The sequence below is a fragment of the Erpetoichthys calabaricus genome, chromosome 4, assembly GCF_900747795.2.
Source record: "Erpetoichthys calabaricus chromosome 4, fErpCal1.3, whole genome shotgun sequence".
Taxonomy (NCBI): Eukaryota; Metazoa; Chordata; class Cladistia; order Polypteriformes; family Polypteridae; genus Erpetoichthys; species Erpetoichthys calabaricus.
In genome coordinates, this window is record NC_041397.2 from 136,426,988 (window position 1) to 136,440,673 (window position 13,686).

Sequence of the window (13,686 nt, forward strand, 5' to 3'; positions counted from 1 at the left end):
TCATGGCAGATGTAAAGAATTTAGGTGTGATCATGAACTCTGACCTAAACTTTAAATCGCACGTTAACAGGATTACTAGGAGAGCATTTTTCCATTTAAGAAACATTGCAAAAGTCAGGCCTCTTATAATATTGCATGAAGCTAATAAATTAATTCATGCTGTTGTTTTTAATCAACTAGATTACTGAATTCACTCCTAACTGGACTAAATAGAAATACAGCAGTCAGTTGCAATTAGTGCAGAATGCAGAAAAAAAGCAAATCTGAACACATCCCACCAGTCTTGGCATACTTACAGTACATTGGTTACCTGTACTTGACTTAAAATACTACTAATGCTATATAAAGCCTTAAATAACTGTGCTTCTTCCTATAATTTGGAATACCTATCTCTCTGCATTCCAAGTGGTAACAGTAGATCTTATAATGGTGGTTTGCTTACTATTCCAAGAATGAAGCATAAAAGATGTGGTGAGGCATCTTCTTCTTGTTATGCGCCAAAAATCTGGAATACTTTACCAATTGAAATGTGCCAGGCTAATACTGTGAGTCATTATGAAAATCTCCTGAAAATCCACTTTTTTTAATTCAGCTGTTCTGTGCCTACATTTCAGTTCTGCTCATAATAAGCTATATATACTTAGAATGATTATATTTTTAATCTTCAATAACCTCAATTTTTCTTTGTTTTCTTTTCCATTTTTTTGTGGTGGGGTTTTACTTTTATGTGATGTTTGCATGAAAGTAGATGCCCAACTTTCCATGAGAACTACTGTCTTGATTCCCATAAGGTGAAGCCTGGAAAAAAATATGAAACAACTTAAATGCATTTATGTTAGGTAAGATGCCCAGTGGAAGCTGAATACACTTTTAGCCTTGGAACCCCTGAATATTTAGTTTTTGTTTCCTCTAGCTTAACTGGAGTTTTTTTTTTTTAAATTTTCTGTTCTCCCATTTGACCTTATCATCTAATTCATCTTTAGAGACTTGAAGCAATTCTACTATTCTATTCATTATATATTGTGAAGGCTACGGAGTGCCATAGAGCCCCCAACCCCATGAACACACAAACACAGTTCCAGGTTCAAATAAAGGAGGCTTATTATACAAAATATCTTTCTACAAGCAAATAAACAAGTATTTCCTCTTCTTTCTCTTACTCTCTCTCTCTCTATTGCACTGCTCTCCTCCAGTCGAGTGTTGCCTTTCATTCTCCCAGCTCCAACTCTTCTGGACAAAGCACTGCGGACTCTTTTATTGAGGACCCGGGAGTACTTCCGGTGCCAGGGCTTTTGCCCATTGGAAGCACTTTTAGGTCATATGTAAGTCCCAAATAACAGGGAGTGTACTGTATCTCCCTGCAGCCCCCTCTTGCAGCCCCCATGGACCTCAGCAGGGCTACACTACTGGACTACAATTCTTGGCATTCCCTGATACTTTCCGAATGGGCACCAATATCCAGGGCCACTGCCATCTAGTGTCTTGGGGAAATAAACATCTCCCAGAGACAGTCCTTGCCTGTCCTTGCCTTTTATCCCGGTCAGGGAAAGTACTACAAATATATCCAGTCCATATATCCAGACAAGCTTATGGCTTGTCCAGGTAAGGAACCTTCCTCTTCTTTGCCTGGGAGGTCCGTCCATCCACATGGGGAGTCTCGTTCAGATTAGACACCTCTCTCTCTGTAGGCTGGGATGCCTGTCTGTCAACTTGGGGTCTCGCGTCTGGATAAGGAACCATCCCCTCTCCTGTTCGGTATGCCCATCCATCCTGTGTGGCACTTACAATATCTATTTTATGTAGTGTGCATTATTTATTTTTTGTAATTTATTTATTCTTTAATATTCCTCTCTAATTTTAATTTGATTATCATTGTTTCCAGCTATTTTAAGACATCTTTTAAAGCACTTTGCGTTACATTCTGTGTTTGAAAATGTGCTATAGAAAAAATATTTTTGTTTTCATTTACTTCTGTTCTTGATTTTTAGTGTTGAATTATGTGTTGGGATTTGTTTGCTATAGAATGCCTTAGGTAGGGCCTTTTTTTGTATTGTTTCAGCTTTTTGTGCTTCTTTTGTGACTTTTAAATAAATATATTTATATATTTATAAAGATTTTGCATTGGCTTTGTCCTTCCAAGGCAGAGGTTTTATGGTTCCCTCTCTTGAAGGGATTTTTTCTTAAATTTTACAACATTTAATTTATTTTTAAAACTATTTTTCGCCCTGTGGAGGCCTGTGTAAGTCCTGGTTGTAGGTCTTTTGAGTCTTCACACCCCATTCAGTATTTAAAATAAACTCACAATGTCACATGAGTGTTTGACTGACATAACCCAATTGACCTCTTTGTCTTTTCTGGACATCTTACACTGTCATACAGCATGTGCTAGGGGTTCAAGACTGTGGTGTGATATTACTGAGGGGTTCCTAACCAATCCGATGTTTTGTTCCATGGGGAGAAGTAGTGGCATCTGTGATAGTCCAACAGCAGGATACTAACAGGAAAGAACAACAGGAAAGTGTTAATAACAGCAGGTAATAATGTCTTCCACCATTTTATTTAAGAAAAATAGCATTTATGCAACATTAACAGTCAGCTACTCTAACAAAAACAAATTTTGCTAAAGTAGTGAATCTTCCATCAGCTTATAAATGCTAAGACTGTTGGATCATCTTTTATAGTAGCAGGCAAATCAGTTCAAGGTCCTATCCCTAAAGACTTGAACCTCTATAGTAACTTTATTATTTATGATTGCAAAGTATGTAAACTGTACTGGACAGCATTCATAGGCTGCATCCCTGCTGGTACTGGCCCCATTTCCTAAACAGACTGGGATGCCAATATAATGGAGAGGTCGGGGGAGGCTCCATATCAAATCTGTATACATCCCCGACCCACAACATGGCAGCATCCCTGTACTACAGTACTCATTTGGACACCCGCAGGGTATGCTGTGAACTGTAGTCCAGTGGGGTAGCCCTGTTGGGGTCCGTGGGTGCTACCAGGAGGTGCTGCATGGAGTTGCACTCCCTACTTTATGGGTCTTCCTTATGACCCAGAAGTACTTCAAATGGGCAATGCCCTGGCAGGGGAAGTACTCCTGGGTTTTCAATTAAAGGAACTGCACTGCCTTATCCAGGCAAGTCGGAGTCAGGAAAGGAGACAGAACTATATTGCTGTGCTGAGGTATTCTGTTAAATAAAAGCTTGTGTTTTGAACTTGGGATTGTGTCAGTGAATTCATGTTTGGGGTTTTGGGCTCTGTGGCTCCCCCTGTTGATCACAAAACATTACTAAATTATGCTAAGTAAAGAGGCCAAAGCTATTTAAATCTTTAAATAACAGAAAAAGGACAAAATCTAACCAAAACCTAACTGGAAGTTAAATTAGAGATTTATGAACCAAAAGTCTTCTTCCTGCATCTGGTAATGTTTCCTGCAGCAGCTTTTCTTATTGAAATTTATTTTATTTTATTTGAAAACTGTACATAGAATAATTGCAGCAGCCTATAAATAAGAAGAGTTAGTTGTACTTGAAAAGAGTAATAAATTAACTTCTTTGTATCCTGTTCAGTGAGAAAAAGAGTTAATTATTTTATATTTCTTAGCTGGATAAAGCACTTCTTGAAAAGTAGTAAATTATAGATTGGTGTCAAAGATAGCATATATATTGCATTTCAAATCAGCAAAAGCAGCACCTAAGCCTATGATTTGAAAGTATCTTGTTGCTTTAATTTAATTTCCATCCATCCATCCATCCATTATCCAACCCGCTATATCCTAACTACAGGGTCATGGGGGTCTGCTGGAGCCAATCCCATCCAACACAGAGCACAAGGCAGGAAGCAAATTCCGGGCAGGGCGCCAGCCCACCGAAGTTAATTTGATTTTCAACCAGTAATATTGTTTTTTTCTAAAATATATAACATGTCTTGTCATTCTTTTCATGTATTAAGTCAGCTAAACAATTAATTTATTTAATTAAAGTTTCAGTATTAGTCTAACTTCCAAACTTAATGATGGAGTGCACTAGTGCCTCTTAAAATGTATTATATTATTTTTTACTTTGTTTTTCAAGGGTAAGGTATAAATATGTACACTATTATATATTCAGCACGTCTAAAAGAAGCAAAGGAAAATGTACTCTCCCTGGATTTTGGGCTAATAAGGTCACTATTAAAAAAACTGGCTTGGGTAAACTATATTTTAAGTCAGCTGGGAAATTAGTAAGGAGAGAGCCAGGTGGAGAGTCTACAGAGACAGAGAGAGTCAGGAACATATTGGAGGAGCTATTGTGTAAGCTGTATTAGAAAACATATGTTTATTTACCCATGGATAACAGTCTAACAAGGGTTTTTAATGAAGATAAATGTAGTGATTTCTTCTCTCAGACTTTCCCATATTTTATATCAGCATCTGCAGTCAATGCCATGGTTTCTGCAACAGAAATGCAAAAAAATTAAATAAATAAATAAAAAATGATCAAATGTTCTTAAAACTGTTCAGAAACTAAAATGATAATGAATTGACAAGTGAAAATAGTCTAGTGACAGACTAATTTAAATAACTGAACTAAAATAATATTAGTACGATATAAAGATATAAAAATTGGATTTCAGTTTTGATGGAGGCTTATTTCCAGAGGGGAAGACAAGGCAGAGAAGATGATGTGAGAATGGAGGAGAGAGAGAGAGACTGGAGGTAAAAATGAGAGAAATCACTCCACCAGAAAGAAAATGACTAAATCTCTGCCGTAAGGCACTGTGAGACTACTTGTATGGTGACCAAATGCCACTCTTTTACCAGAACAGTCTAATTAATTAGCTAGGTCCCTTGAGGAACTGCTGCAAATTTGCTGATTGTCCTTCTTCCACTTCGAAACACTTTGGTGTCCTGCTTTTTGTTCTAAAACAAAGAGAATGAGGAATCAAACCTGTGTGCACTGTGACACAGTAACAATACCCCACCTGCTACCTACAGTATATCACTTATAAAGTTTTTATTCTGATAAATACTGTACAATGCCATATTGTGTGATAAAGACTATATATAAACTGTTGTTGGTTATGAATCACAAATGAAAGTACACTATTATAACATAATAGCTCCCAGATATCAGTGTAATAACGAATGTAATTGACTGCCTTACTTCCCATATTCTAATGAAAACACCAGTTGACAAAGAAGGACAAGACACATTTGAGGCCAATTCATTAATTTTTGTTTATTTTATTAAAATCAATCAAGTCAAGCTTAACAACTAAATTGAACCCCCACCCAAGAGAAAGAGAGGAAGGCCAGCAGCCAGAGTAAAACTTTAAAAGTACCAAAGTACTTCAAAGGCAACTCCTCTCCGAATCTTGACCTTGCAATCTCTTTTGACAACTCGGTTATCGTCCCCTCAAAAACAGCAAGAAGTCTTGGTGTCACTCTAGATGAAGAATTGTCTTTTTCTCCACACATCAGCAACCTCTCCAGGTCCTGCAGATATCTTCTTTACAACATCAGGAGAATCCGCCCCTTTCTCACTACAGAGGCTACTCAGCTTCTCGTCCAGACCTTGGTCATCTCTAAGCTGGACTACTGCAACTCTCTGATGTCTGGACTTTCACTAAAGGCAACACGACCACTTCAATTGATCCAGAATGCAGCTGCAAGACTCATTTTTAATATTCCCAAATTCTCCCACACTACACCTCTGCTGCGGAACCTGCACTGGCTCCCTGTGGCTGCCCGCATCAGGTTCAAAACCCTAACACTTGCCTTTAAGGCCAAAACTGGAACTGCACCACCTTACATATCAGCACTGGTTAAGCAGCGTGTCACTTCTCGCTCTCTCAGAACATCAAGCACTGCTCGTCTCGAACCACCCTTACTTAAAAGAAGAGGACGACATGCATCAAGACTCTTTGCAGTGTTGGCTCCTCAGTGGTGGAACGAACTTCCTCTTGCTGTACGAACAGCGGAGACCCTCACTGTCTTCAAACGTCATCTGAAGACACACTTCTTTAAACAGCACTTGGGGGACTAAAGTCCCCATACTCTTTTCTACCCTTTTCTCAAAAAAAAAAAAATTTTTTGTACTAACTTACTGTTTTCTTCTAGCATGGTTTTGTGTACAACTTGGTCAGCGGTAACTTGTTTAATGACAGTAGATTTAATCCTAGCCTTAAAGACTGAAGAACAGTCGTAGATTACTAAGCACTGTTGTAAGTCGCTCTGGATAAGAGCGTCTGCTAAATGATGTAAATGTAAATGTAATCCTTTTCACCAATATACAGTAAATGCTTATTCTTAAATGATATTAACAAGATCTTGCCAGATTTTAAAAGAGTTTTGAAAAGATCCTCTACGTAAGAATTCAATTTTTTCCAATTTCAAATTGTATATAACATCAGTTACCAACTGACTTAAAAGACGTGAGCTAGGATTCTTCCAGTTGAGCATTCCAAATGATTGAATCAAATTTTTTTTAAATGATTTGTTAATGTACATGGAGATGCTTTTAAATAGAAAAAGAAGCTTCATCTTGGCAGCGTTGATTCTCCCTGCTAAAGTGAGATGGAGGGTAGACCATCTATGCACGTCTTGTTTAAGTTTCTCCATGCAGATAGCAGAATTTCTTGAAAAAGCACTTCATATTTACTTGTGAAATTTACTCCTAGTATTTAAACTGATCTGTGATGATAAATGGGAAGGTGTCCAATCTAATATTGTGTGCTAGAGAATTGACTGGAAAAGCACACTTTTATTCAAATTAATTTTAAGCCCAGACATCTTTTGAAATTCTGCTATTGCTATGTGAACTGCTGGCATGGAGTTTTGTGAGTCTGATTATATTCAGTACCACATCATCTGCATATAGTGATATTTTTCTGTTCAAGTAATCCCCTTTATCTCAGATGCATTCCGAAAGTGAACAGCCAATGGCTTAATGGAAATTGCAAAGAGATGTGGTGATATGGGCATCCTTGTCAAGTACCACAATCTAGTCTGAAGTAGTCTGAAACAATGTTAATACAAAGTGAAGCTTCTGCATTGGTATAGAGTATTTTGACCCATGCACATATCTTCGAGCCAAACCCAAATTTGTACATTATACCTGTGTCTGAATTGGTTTTCCCCTTTTTGGTCTGGTTTCCTCCCACAGTCCAAAGACATACTGTACAGGTTAAGTAAACTGGTGATGCTAAATTTAAATTGGGCCTAGCGTGTGTTTAGTGTGTGTGTACAGAGATGGACTAATGCCCTGTCCAGGGTTTGTTCCTGCCTTGTGCCCTATGCAATTTGGGATAGGCTCCAGCACCCCAAGATCCTGGTATGAATTAAGTGTGTTAGAGAATGACATGACATACAAAAAAAAAAAAGAAAACCCATTTGTCTATATGTTAAAAATGTGGTTACTTCAGCAACATGATTTGTTGTCACTGGACCCTTTCATTCATCCCTGCTTTGTGTGCTTTCTGAAAATCCCATTTAAAATAATTTTGGAGTATATCAATAATGAAAAAAACAAATTGTAATGACAGTTTGTACTAGCCATTTTGTTCAAATTTGTAAGGACTCCTCATATTTATATTCAATTTCAGATACAAGTTAGATATTTCAGCTTCTTACTGTGCAGTGATTAATTCAGATTATTTTATTGCTTTTACAGATATGGATTTACTAAAGAGGTTATGCAGAAATACAAGGTAAATAATTACATAATTTAGAAAGGTTTATACATAGTATGTTTTGGAGATGTAGAGTACTGATCATGCCAGTTACTGTAAGGAAGAAGTTACAGTATTTGGTTAAAGTGTTCAGTTTAAGACAGATGACTGTAGCCAGTCAGTCATGAGGATTTATCTTCCAAGGGTTTAAATAACTCAGTTGCCGTGTCATTTTCAGAAACTGACATAATGAAATTGCTGTTTGACTAGATATTTCAATCAGATTTAGCAAGGACAGATATGATCATGGTTTTTTTTCCCCCCAAGTCAAAATAACAATTTTTGATCGTTTGTTCAGTTACCTTTGAATCCAATGCCATAAATACATTAATAGATCTAAACCTATAACAAAATATAGAAACCATTACTGGATGAGATGCAAATACTTTTGTGGTAAATGTGATCATGATAGTTGCTATGATACAACTGTATTTCAGAGTCTTAGATATTTTAAAACTGAAAGGCTGATTAGATGTTTTAAAAGAAAACTTACAACAGCACTTCTCTTTGGGCTACAAAAATTGTGATGTTTTAATAAAAAGATATTGTATGGTAACCAATTTAAACATTCATCTTCACAATAAAACCATTGATAAAACTTTTTGATTACTTATTTCAGACCCACGGCAGAGAAATCCTTCAGCTCCTGCAAGATGTCTTCAGCTTTCTTCCAATAGCAACAATAATAGATAATAAAGTTCTAATTGTACATGGAGGAATATCAGACTTCACTGACCTTGATGTCCTGGCTTCGATTGAAAGACACAAAGTGAGTAGTTGACATAATCCATACTTAAATGTTATTTTATAGTTCACAAGGAGTTAGAACTTGTATTCATATTGAAAAGAACTTACCGCATATACTCGCGGATAAGTTCTCCCGTGGATAAGTCGGGACATGATTTTATCGTATAATTTCTGTAGTACAAGAGTGTTGTACCGTGTTAGCCATTATGAATGTAGAGAAAAGCCAAGCAAAATGACACCTTTTATTGGCTAACTAAAAAGATTACAATATGCAAGCTTTCGAGGCAACTCAGGCCCCTATGTCGGTCGTATAAGTCGAATGTGGAAAACTCATGCTATTGGTCCAAGAGATTATGATATGCTAATGCCCACCTGAGAGAGTAACCATGGAGCACACTGCCTTTTTTTTCTATCTGGGTGCGGCAATGCGCTGTATCAGCGTGTGCTCCTAACCTCTCTCTCATTCTCTCTATTGTGCCTGTGACCACACGGTAATACACAAACTACTCCGAATGCAACGTTTGCACTGTTTTGTATTTTTTGTATCTCACACCCTCATACACCTTTATCGTAAGGGCATCCCTTATCTATGATGGAGCATTCGATTAGAAGAAAATATGAAGATGGTTTTAAATTAAACGTCGTTGAAGTAATGAAAGAAATTAGTAACTGCGCTGCTGCAACAAAATTCAATGTGTCTGAGAAACTGATACGAGACTGGGGGAGGCAAGAAGATGCAAAAAAAAAAATGTAAGTGTTGCATTTTTGAACAGCCGTATAAGTCAGGGTCTGATTTTATGATCGATTTTCTGGGTTTCAAGACCCGACTTATACATGAGTATATACAGTACTTGATTCAGCTGACTTTGCTTGAAAACACAGTATTGGCTATGGAATTAAAATTCTTGATTAGTGTGGTCTATCTTCTCTTTGGGAATTTCTGCCCCAGGAATGTGTGAGTGGCGTCAGCCTGCACATGGAGAAGATCTGAGTTTTGTTTATGTACTTCTGACCGCTGTCTGTGTAATCCTTCTACATAATTTTAGTGGTTATGAATAGGAAGTGGTGGAAATATCAGGCCCAATTACTGAGTGACCATAACAAACAGCATATTCAAACAAAATGTTGCTTCTGCATGTGTGGCACACTAATACAAGCCAAAATGCTATGATTGACTTTGTAATTGTGTCATCGAATCAGAATCTGGGCATTTGTGTAGACAGGCATTACCTGATAACTGACCACCATTTGGCAGAGAGTTGACTCAAACGATCAGGATGTTAGCTGTACAGATCCAGGAGACCGACGTGAACAATATAAAAGGTGGGAGAGGTACCTGACCCCATCTTTGGATCAATGATCATTTTTTTGTATAATGCATGTTGAGTCGCTGTTGTTTAGAATGTGGTATTGAAAAATAATACAATTGAAGAAAGTGTTTGAATCACCATAAATTATTAGCAATTTTTACGGTTTCTTGTCAGTGGACATTTTTTGCTGAGCGCTTTGAGTAGTGAGAAAAGCGCTATATAAATACAAAGAATTATTATTTATTCAAGTTGATAATATGATGAAGTAATTTTGCTTTTAGACTTTAAACTTTGAAATTACAGAGTTGTAATTTTGAACATATTTAAATTAATTTGAATTATTTTTTTAATAATCTTTGAAACATTACCAAAAAGCACAAGTCCTGCAGTAATCTCATTGTGTCCAAATCACAAATCTTTTCCATGGACTGACAGATTAGAGAAGCAAATTTTGTTAACGTGTTAACTCATGTCCTAGCTGTCTTATAGTTTGAATTTATTCATCAAGGATCACATAAACTGTAATCATTAGGGAAAAAAATTACAATTTTTCTACTTTTAATTGTCATCTTTGCTGTCATGTGTTTGGAGAGAAAGATGCATTCTGTGAAAAGCTGCAGAAGAAAGTAAAGAAAACTTCCATCCATCCATTTTCCAACCCGCTGAATCCGAACACAGGGTCACGGGGTAAAGAAAACTTCCCTACATGAATGCAAATTGATTAACATCCACTTTGGTAAAGATGTATGGAAACATAGATGTTGTACCATGCATGAGAACAGAGAAGGACTTCCTTCGTTCTGCATCATAAAGAGTTTTATCTGGGAGGTACCCTATTCCCATATCTTGACATCAACAAACTGATATAGAGAAACAGAAACCAAATTGACTATTTGTTTATTGGTGGCACCTGGAGACGCTCAATGCTTGATGTCAAAATGATGAGAGGTTCCGATGTTGGTCGTAATCAATAGCTTTTAGCAGCTTGTGAGAAACTGAAACTAAGGTGTTCTTGGCAGAGAACTAAATTACAGAGTCATGTTGATGCTGGTAAGTTAAGGGCCACTAAAGTAAAGAGTGAATTCATTCTTCAAGGTGAAGAACAAGCTTCAGGCATTTCAATACCCTGTGAGTAATGTTTGTATTAGTAATGGCATCAACGAGGAAGTGGGAAAGGATAGTAATATAAATGTACATCAAAAGCAGCAAGAACTAATAAGGAAGAAATACAAAGAATGGATCACATTGAAAACATGGAAGGCTAGCAACAGAATTTGTAGATAAACCTGTGGAATGCCAAGTCAACAACACAATAGTAATGCACAATGAGTTATGAAGAAAATGACAAGAGCAGACAGATGACTGTTTTTGGACCGCACTGCATTACAAGCAGAGGAGGGAACTAGTAAATAGGAACCAGATTACCAAAGTTACTGTATATGTGGAAATTATAAAGCAGTAACTGAACCAAAATTCATGCAAGATTTCCTGTTTGAAGGAAAAAATAACTTTCTTTTGCCATTTACAAAAAAGTGTGCAAAACCTGTCATCAGTTAAATTCCTAAGGTATGCAGTATACCATCCATTTATCAATCCGTTGTGCAACCCGCTATATCCTACCTACAGGGTCACGGGGGTCTGCTAGAGCCAATCCCAGCCAACACAGGGCGCAAGGCAGGAAACAAACCCCGGGCAGGGCACCAGCCCACCGCAGGGCACATACACACACCAAGCACACACACACACCAGGGACAATTTAGGATCACCAATGCACCTAACCTGCATGTGTTTGGACTGTGGGAGGAAACCGGAGCACCCGGAGGAAACCCACGCAGACATGGGGAGAACATGCAAACTTTATGCAGAGAGGACCTGGGAAGCGAACCCAGGTCTCCTAACTGCAAGGCAGCAGTGCTATGCAGTATACCAAAAGGTTCAAATATGGTAGTTAGCAGCCAAGTTAGTTCACAACAGACAGTGCATTCTAAGCTTTTGAAATGAAAAGAAGGTGAAAATATTGGTCAGATGGAAGAGTCAAAGGTTGGTCTTTACAGAATAACAACAGCTTTTCTAAGTGTGGGAGAAACAGGGACGGAGCCAAACTTTAGATACAGATTGATAAAGGGTGTGATGAATGAAGGATCATCAGCAAAGCACAAGTGGAGAAAATGGGCTGGTACTGGACCCAGAGAGTTGTTGGTAGGTCTGGAATGAGTGAGAAAGTCAGAGACTTCAGATACAAAAGCAGGCTTTTCCTTGTGGTGAGTTGTTGTTGACCTTGAGATTAACATGGCTTGGAAGGAGGCAACTATTTATACTGTACGTTGTGTTTATTTCCAGAATACCCCCAGGGCTTCTTACATTGGTCTTTGGTCATGTTGAATTGCTATTTGCTTACCGACCACTCTAGAAACTGCTTATTGACCACTTGCTTGCTTTTAACTAAGGGCAGCCCTTGGAGGAAATGGCATGATATTTTGCTAGACCACGAAGCCTTCCCCATGTGTATTTCCTCTTATATTTTCAACTTAATGCAACTGACTATTAATAATGAGACAGTTACACCAGTTAACAACAGTGAACTTAGACTAGACACTGTGAAACACTTTTATGTATGTTTATATAAAACCGTTTTCACATGTGCCCCCTAAGAACAATTCTTGAATGAGTTAATAGGGGTGCTTCTTCCTTTCTCTGACATACTGTATATTTTCCAGTTTTATAGAGATTTCCGTCCTCCTAACTGCACAAAACCTTCTGGTTTTTCCAAATGTCAGGATGTAAAATAACAAGCATGACACAGAAATGCAACAGGATCAACACATGGACAGTCAAGTCGTTCCATTTAGAAAAATTGGCTGTATGAGCCAAATGCTTCAAAATGCTTCTTGACAGACTAATGAAGTACTCTTACAGTGAAATTGCCCTGTGGACTATTTCCGAGAGCAGAATACTAATTTACAGCTTAAAATGTTGTTGCTTGATTGATTTGATTTTTGAAAAACAAAACAACCACTTAGCATTCCTCTGAGGATCTGTTTTATCTTAACACCATAAATGTAAACTAATTGGAAACAATGATGTGCTACAGTAACTTAGATATCCCTTTTTTATCACCCTGTCTATGTTTCTCTTTCCCTCATTCACTTTCTCTTTCTTTGACATTATCTCTCCATCCATCCATTTTCTAACTTGCTTATATTGACAAATGTGTATCTGGATGTATAATGCATAAGGCAGGTACAAACACCTGATGAGTTGCCAGCACATCTCAGGGCATGCAATAACAAAACATGAGCCCTGTGTTGAAATTATAATGCTAGTCAATAGCTAACTGTAAACCATAAAACTATGCAAACACCATAAGTAGAAAATAAGTTAAGATGACATTAATTCCATTGCAGTTTTTTTGATTAAGGAAATTACAGTATAACTGTTCTAAAATACACTCTTCAAACCTATGACAGCTTTGCTGAACTAAACAGTATGGGAGGCCATGTATCACAATCTGTACTTAATATATAAAGTGCACTGGGTGTTGTTTTGCACCTTTATAATTTACATTTCAGCCTTTGAATACAATATCAGCTCACCTTTGCAGAATTTTTAATTTTAATTTGGTGGTTAATGTAATAGATTCCCCCGAGGTAGGTACCTTGTACCTTTTGGTGTGGAAAAAGAAAATATAAGCAGAATGCACCAGAAGCCAAAATCCTTGCTGTTTTTCATTACTGCCATGTCTGGCACCTTATAACTTCTTGTTCTTGGTCTGGGAGAACCTACATGTTATATGTGTCTACACAATGTTTTTTTTAACTCCCAATATTCAAAAAGATTTACATTTTCAGTTAATAAGAGAATTGTCCCTTTATGAATGAGTGTAGTTATGTATGTGATTGTGCCCTGCAGTGCCCTG

The 13,686-nt window shown here is 37.4% G+C and overlaps 1 protein-coding gene across 4 annotated transcripts in view; it reads left to right on the forward strand.

The window, feature by feature from the left end:
* ppef1 (protein phosphatase, EF-hand calcium binding domain 1) overlaps window positions 1–13,686 on the forward strand; it is a 209,986-nt gene that overhangs the window by 146,254 nt on the left and 50,046 nt on the right. For all 4 annotated transcript variants that reach the window (XR_007934848.1, XM_051927109.1, XM_051927111.1 and 1 more), the window contains 2 exons: window positions 7,656–7,692; window positions 8,333–8,482. Coding sequence is in view for 3 of the 4 variants with exons in the window: in XM_051927109.1 (XP_051783069.1) it covers window positions 7,656–7,692; window positions 8,333–8,482 (187 nt within the window). In the remaining variant the exon portion in view is untranslated. The remainder of the gene's footprint in view (window positions 1–7,655; window positions 7,693–8,332; window positions 8,483–13,686) is intronic.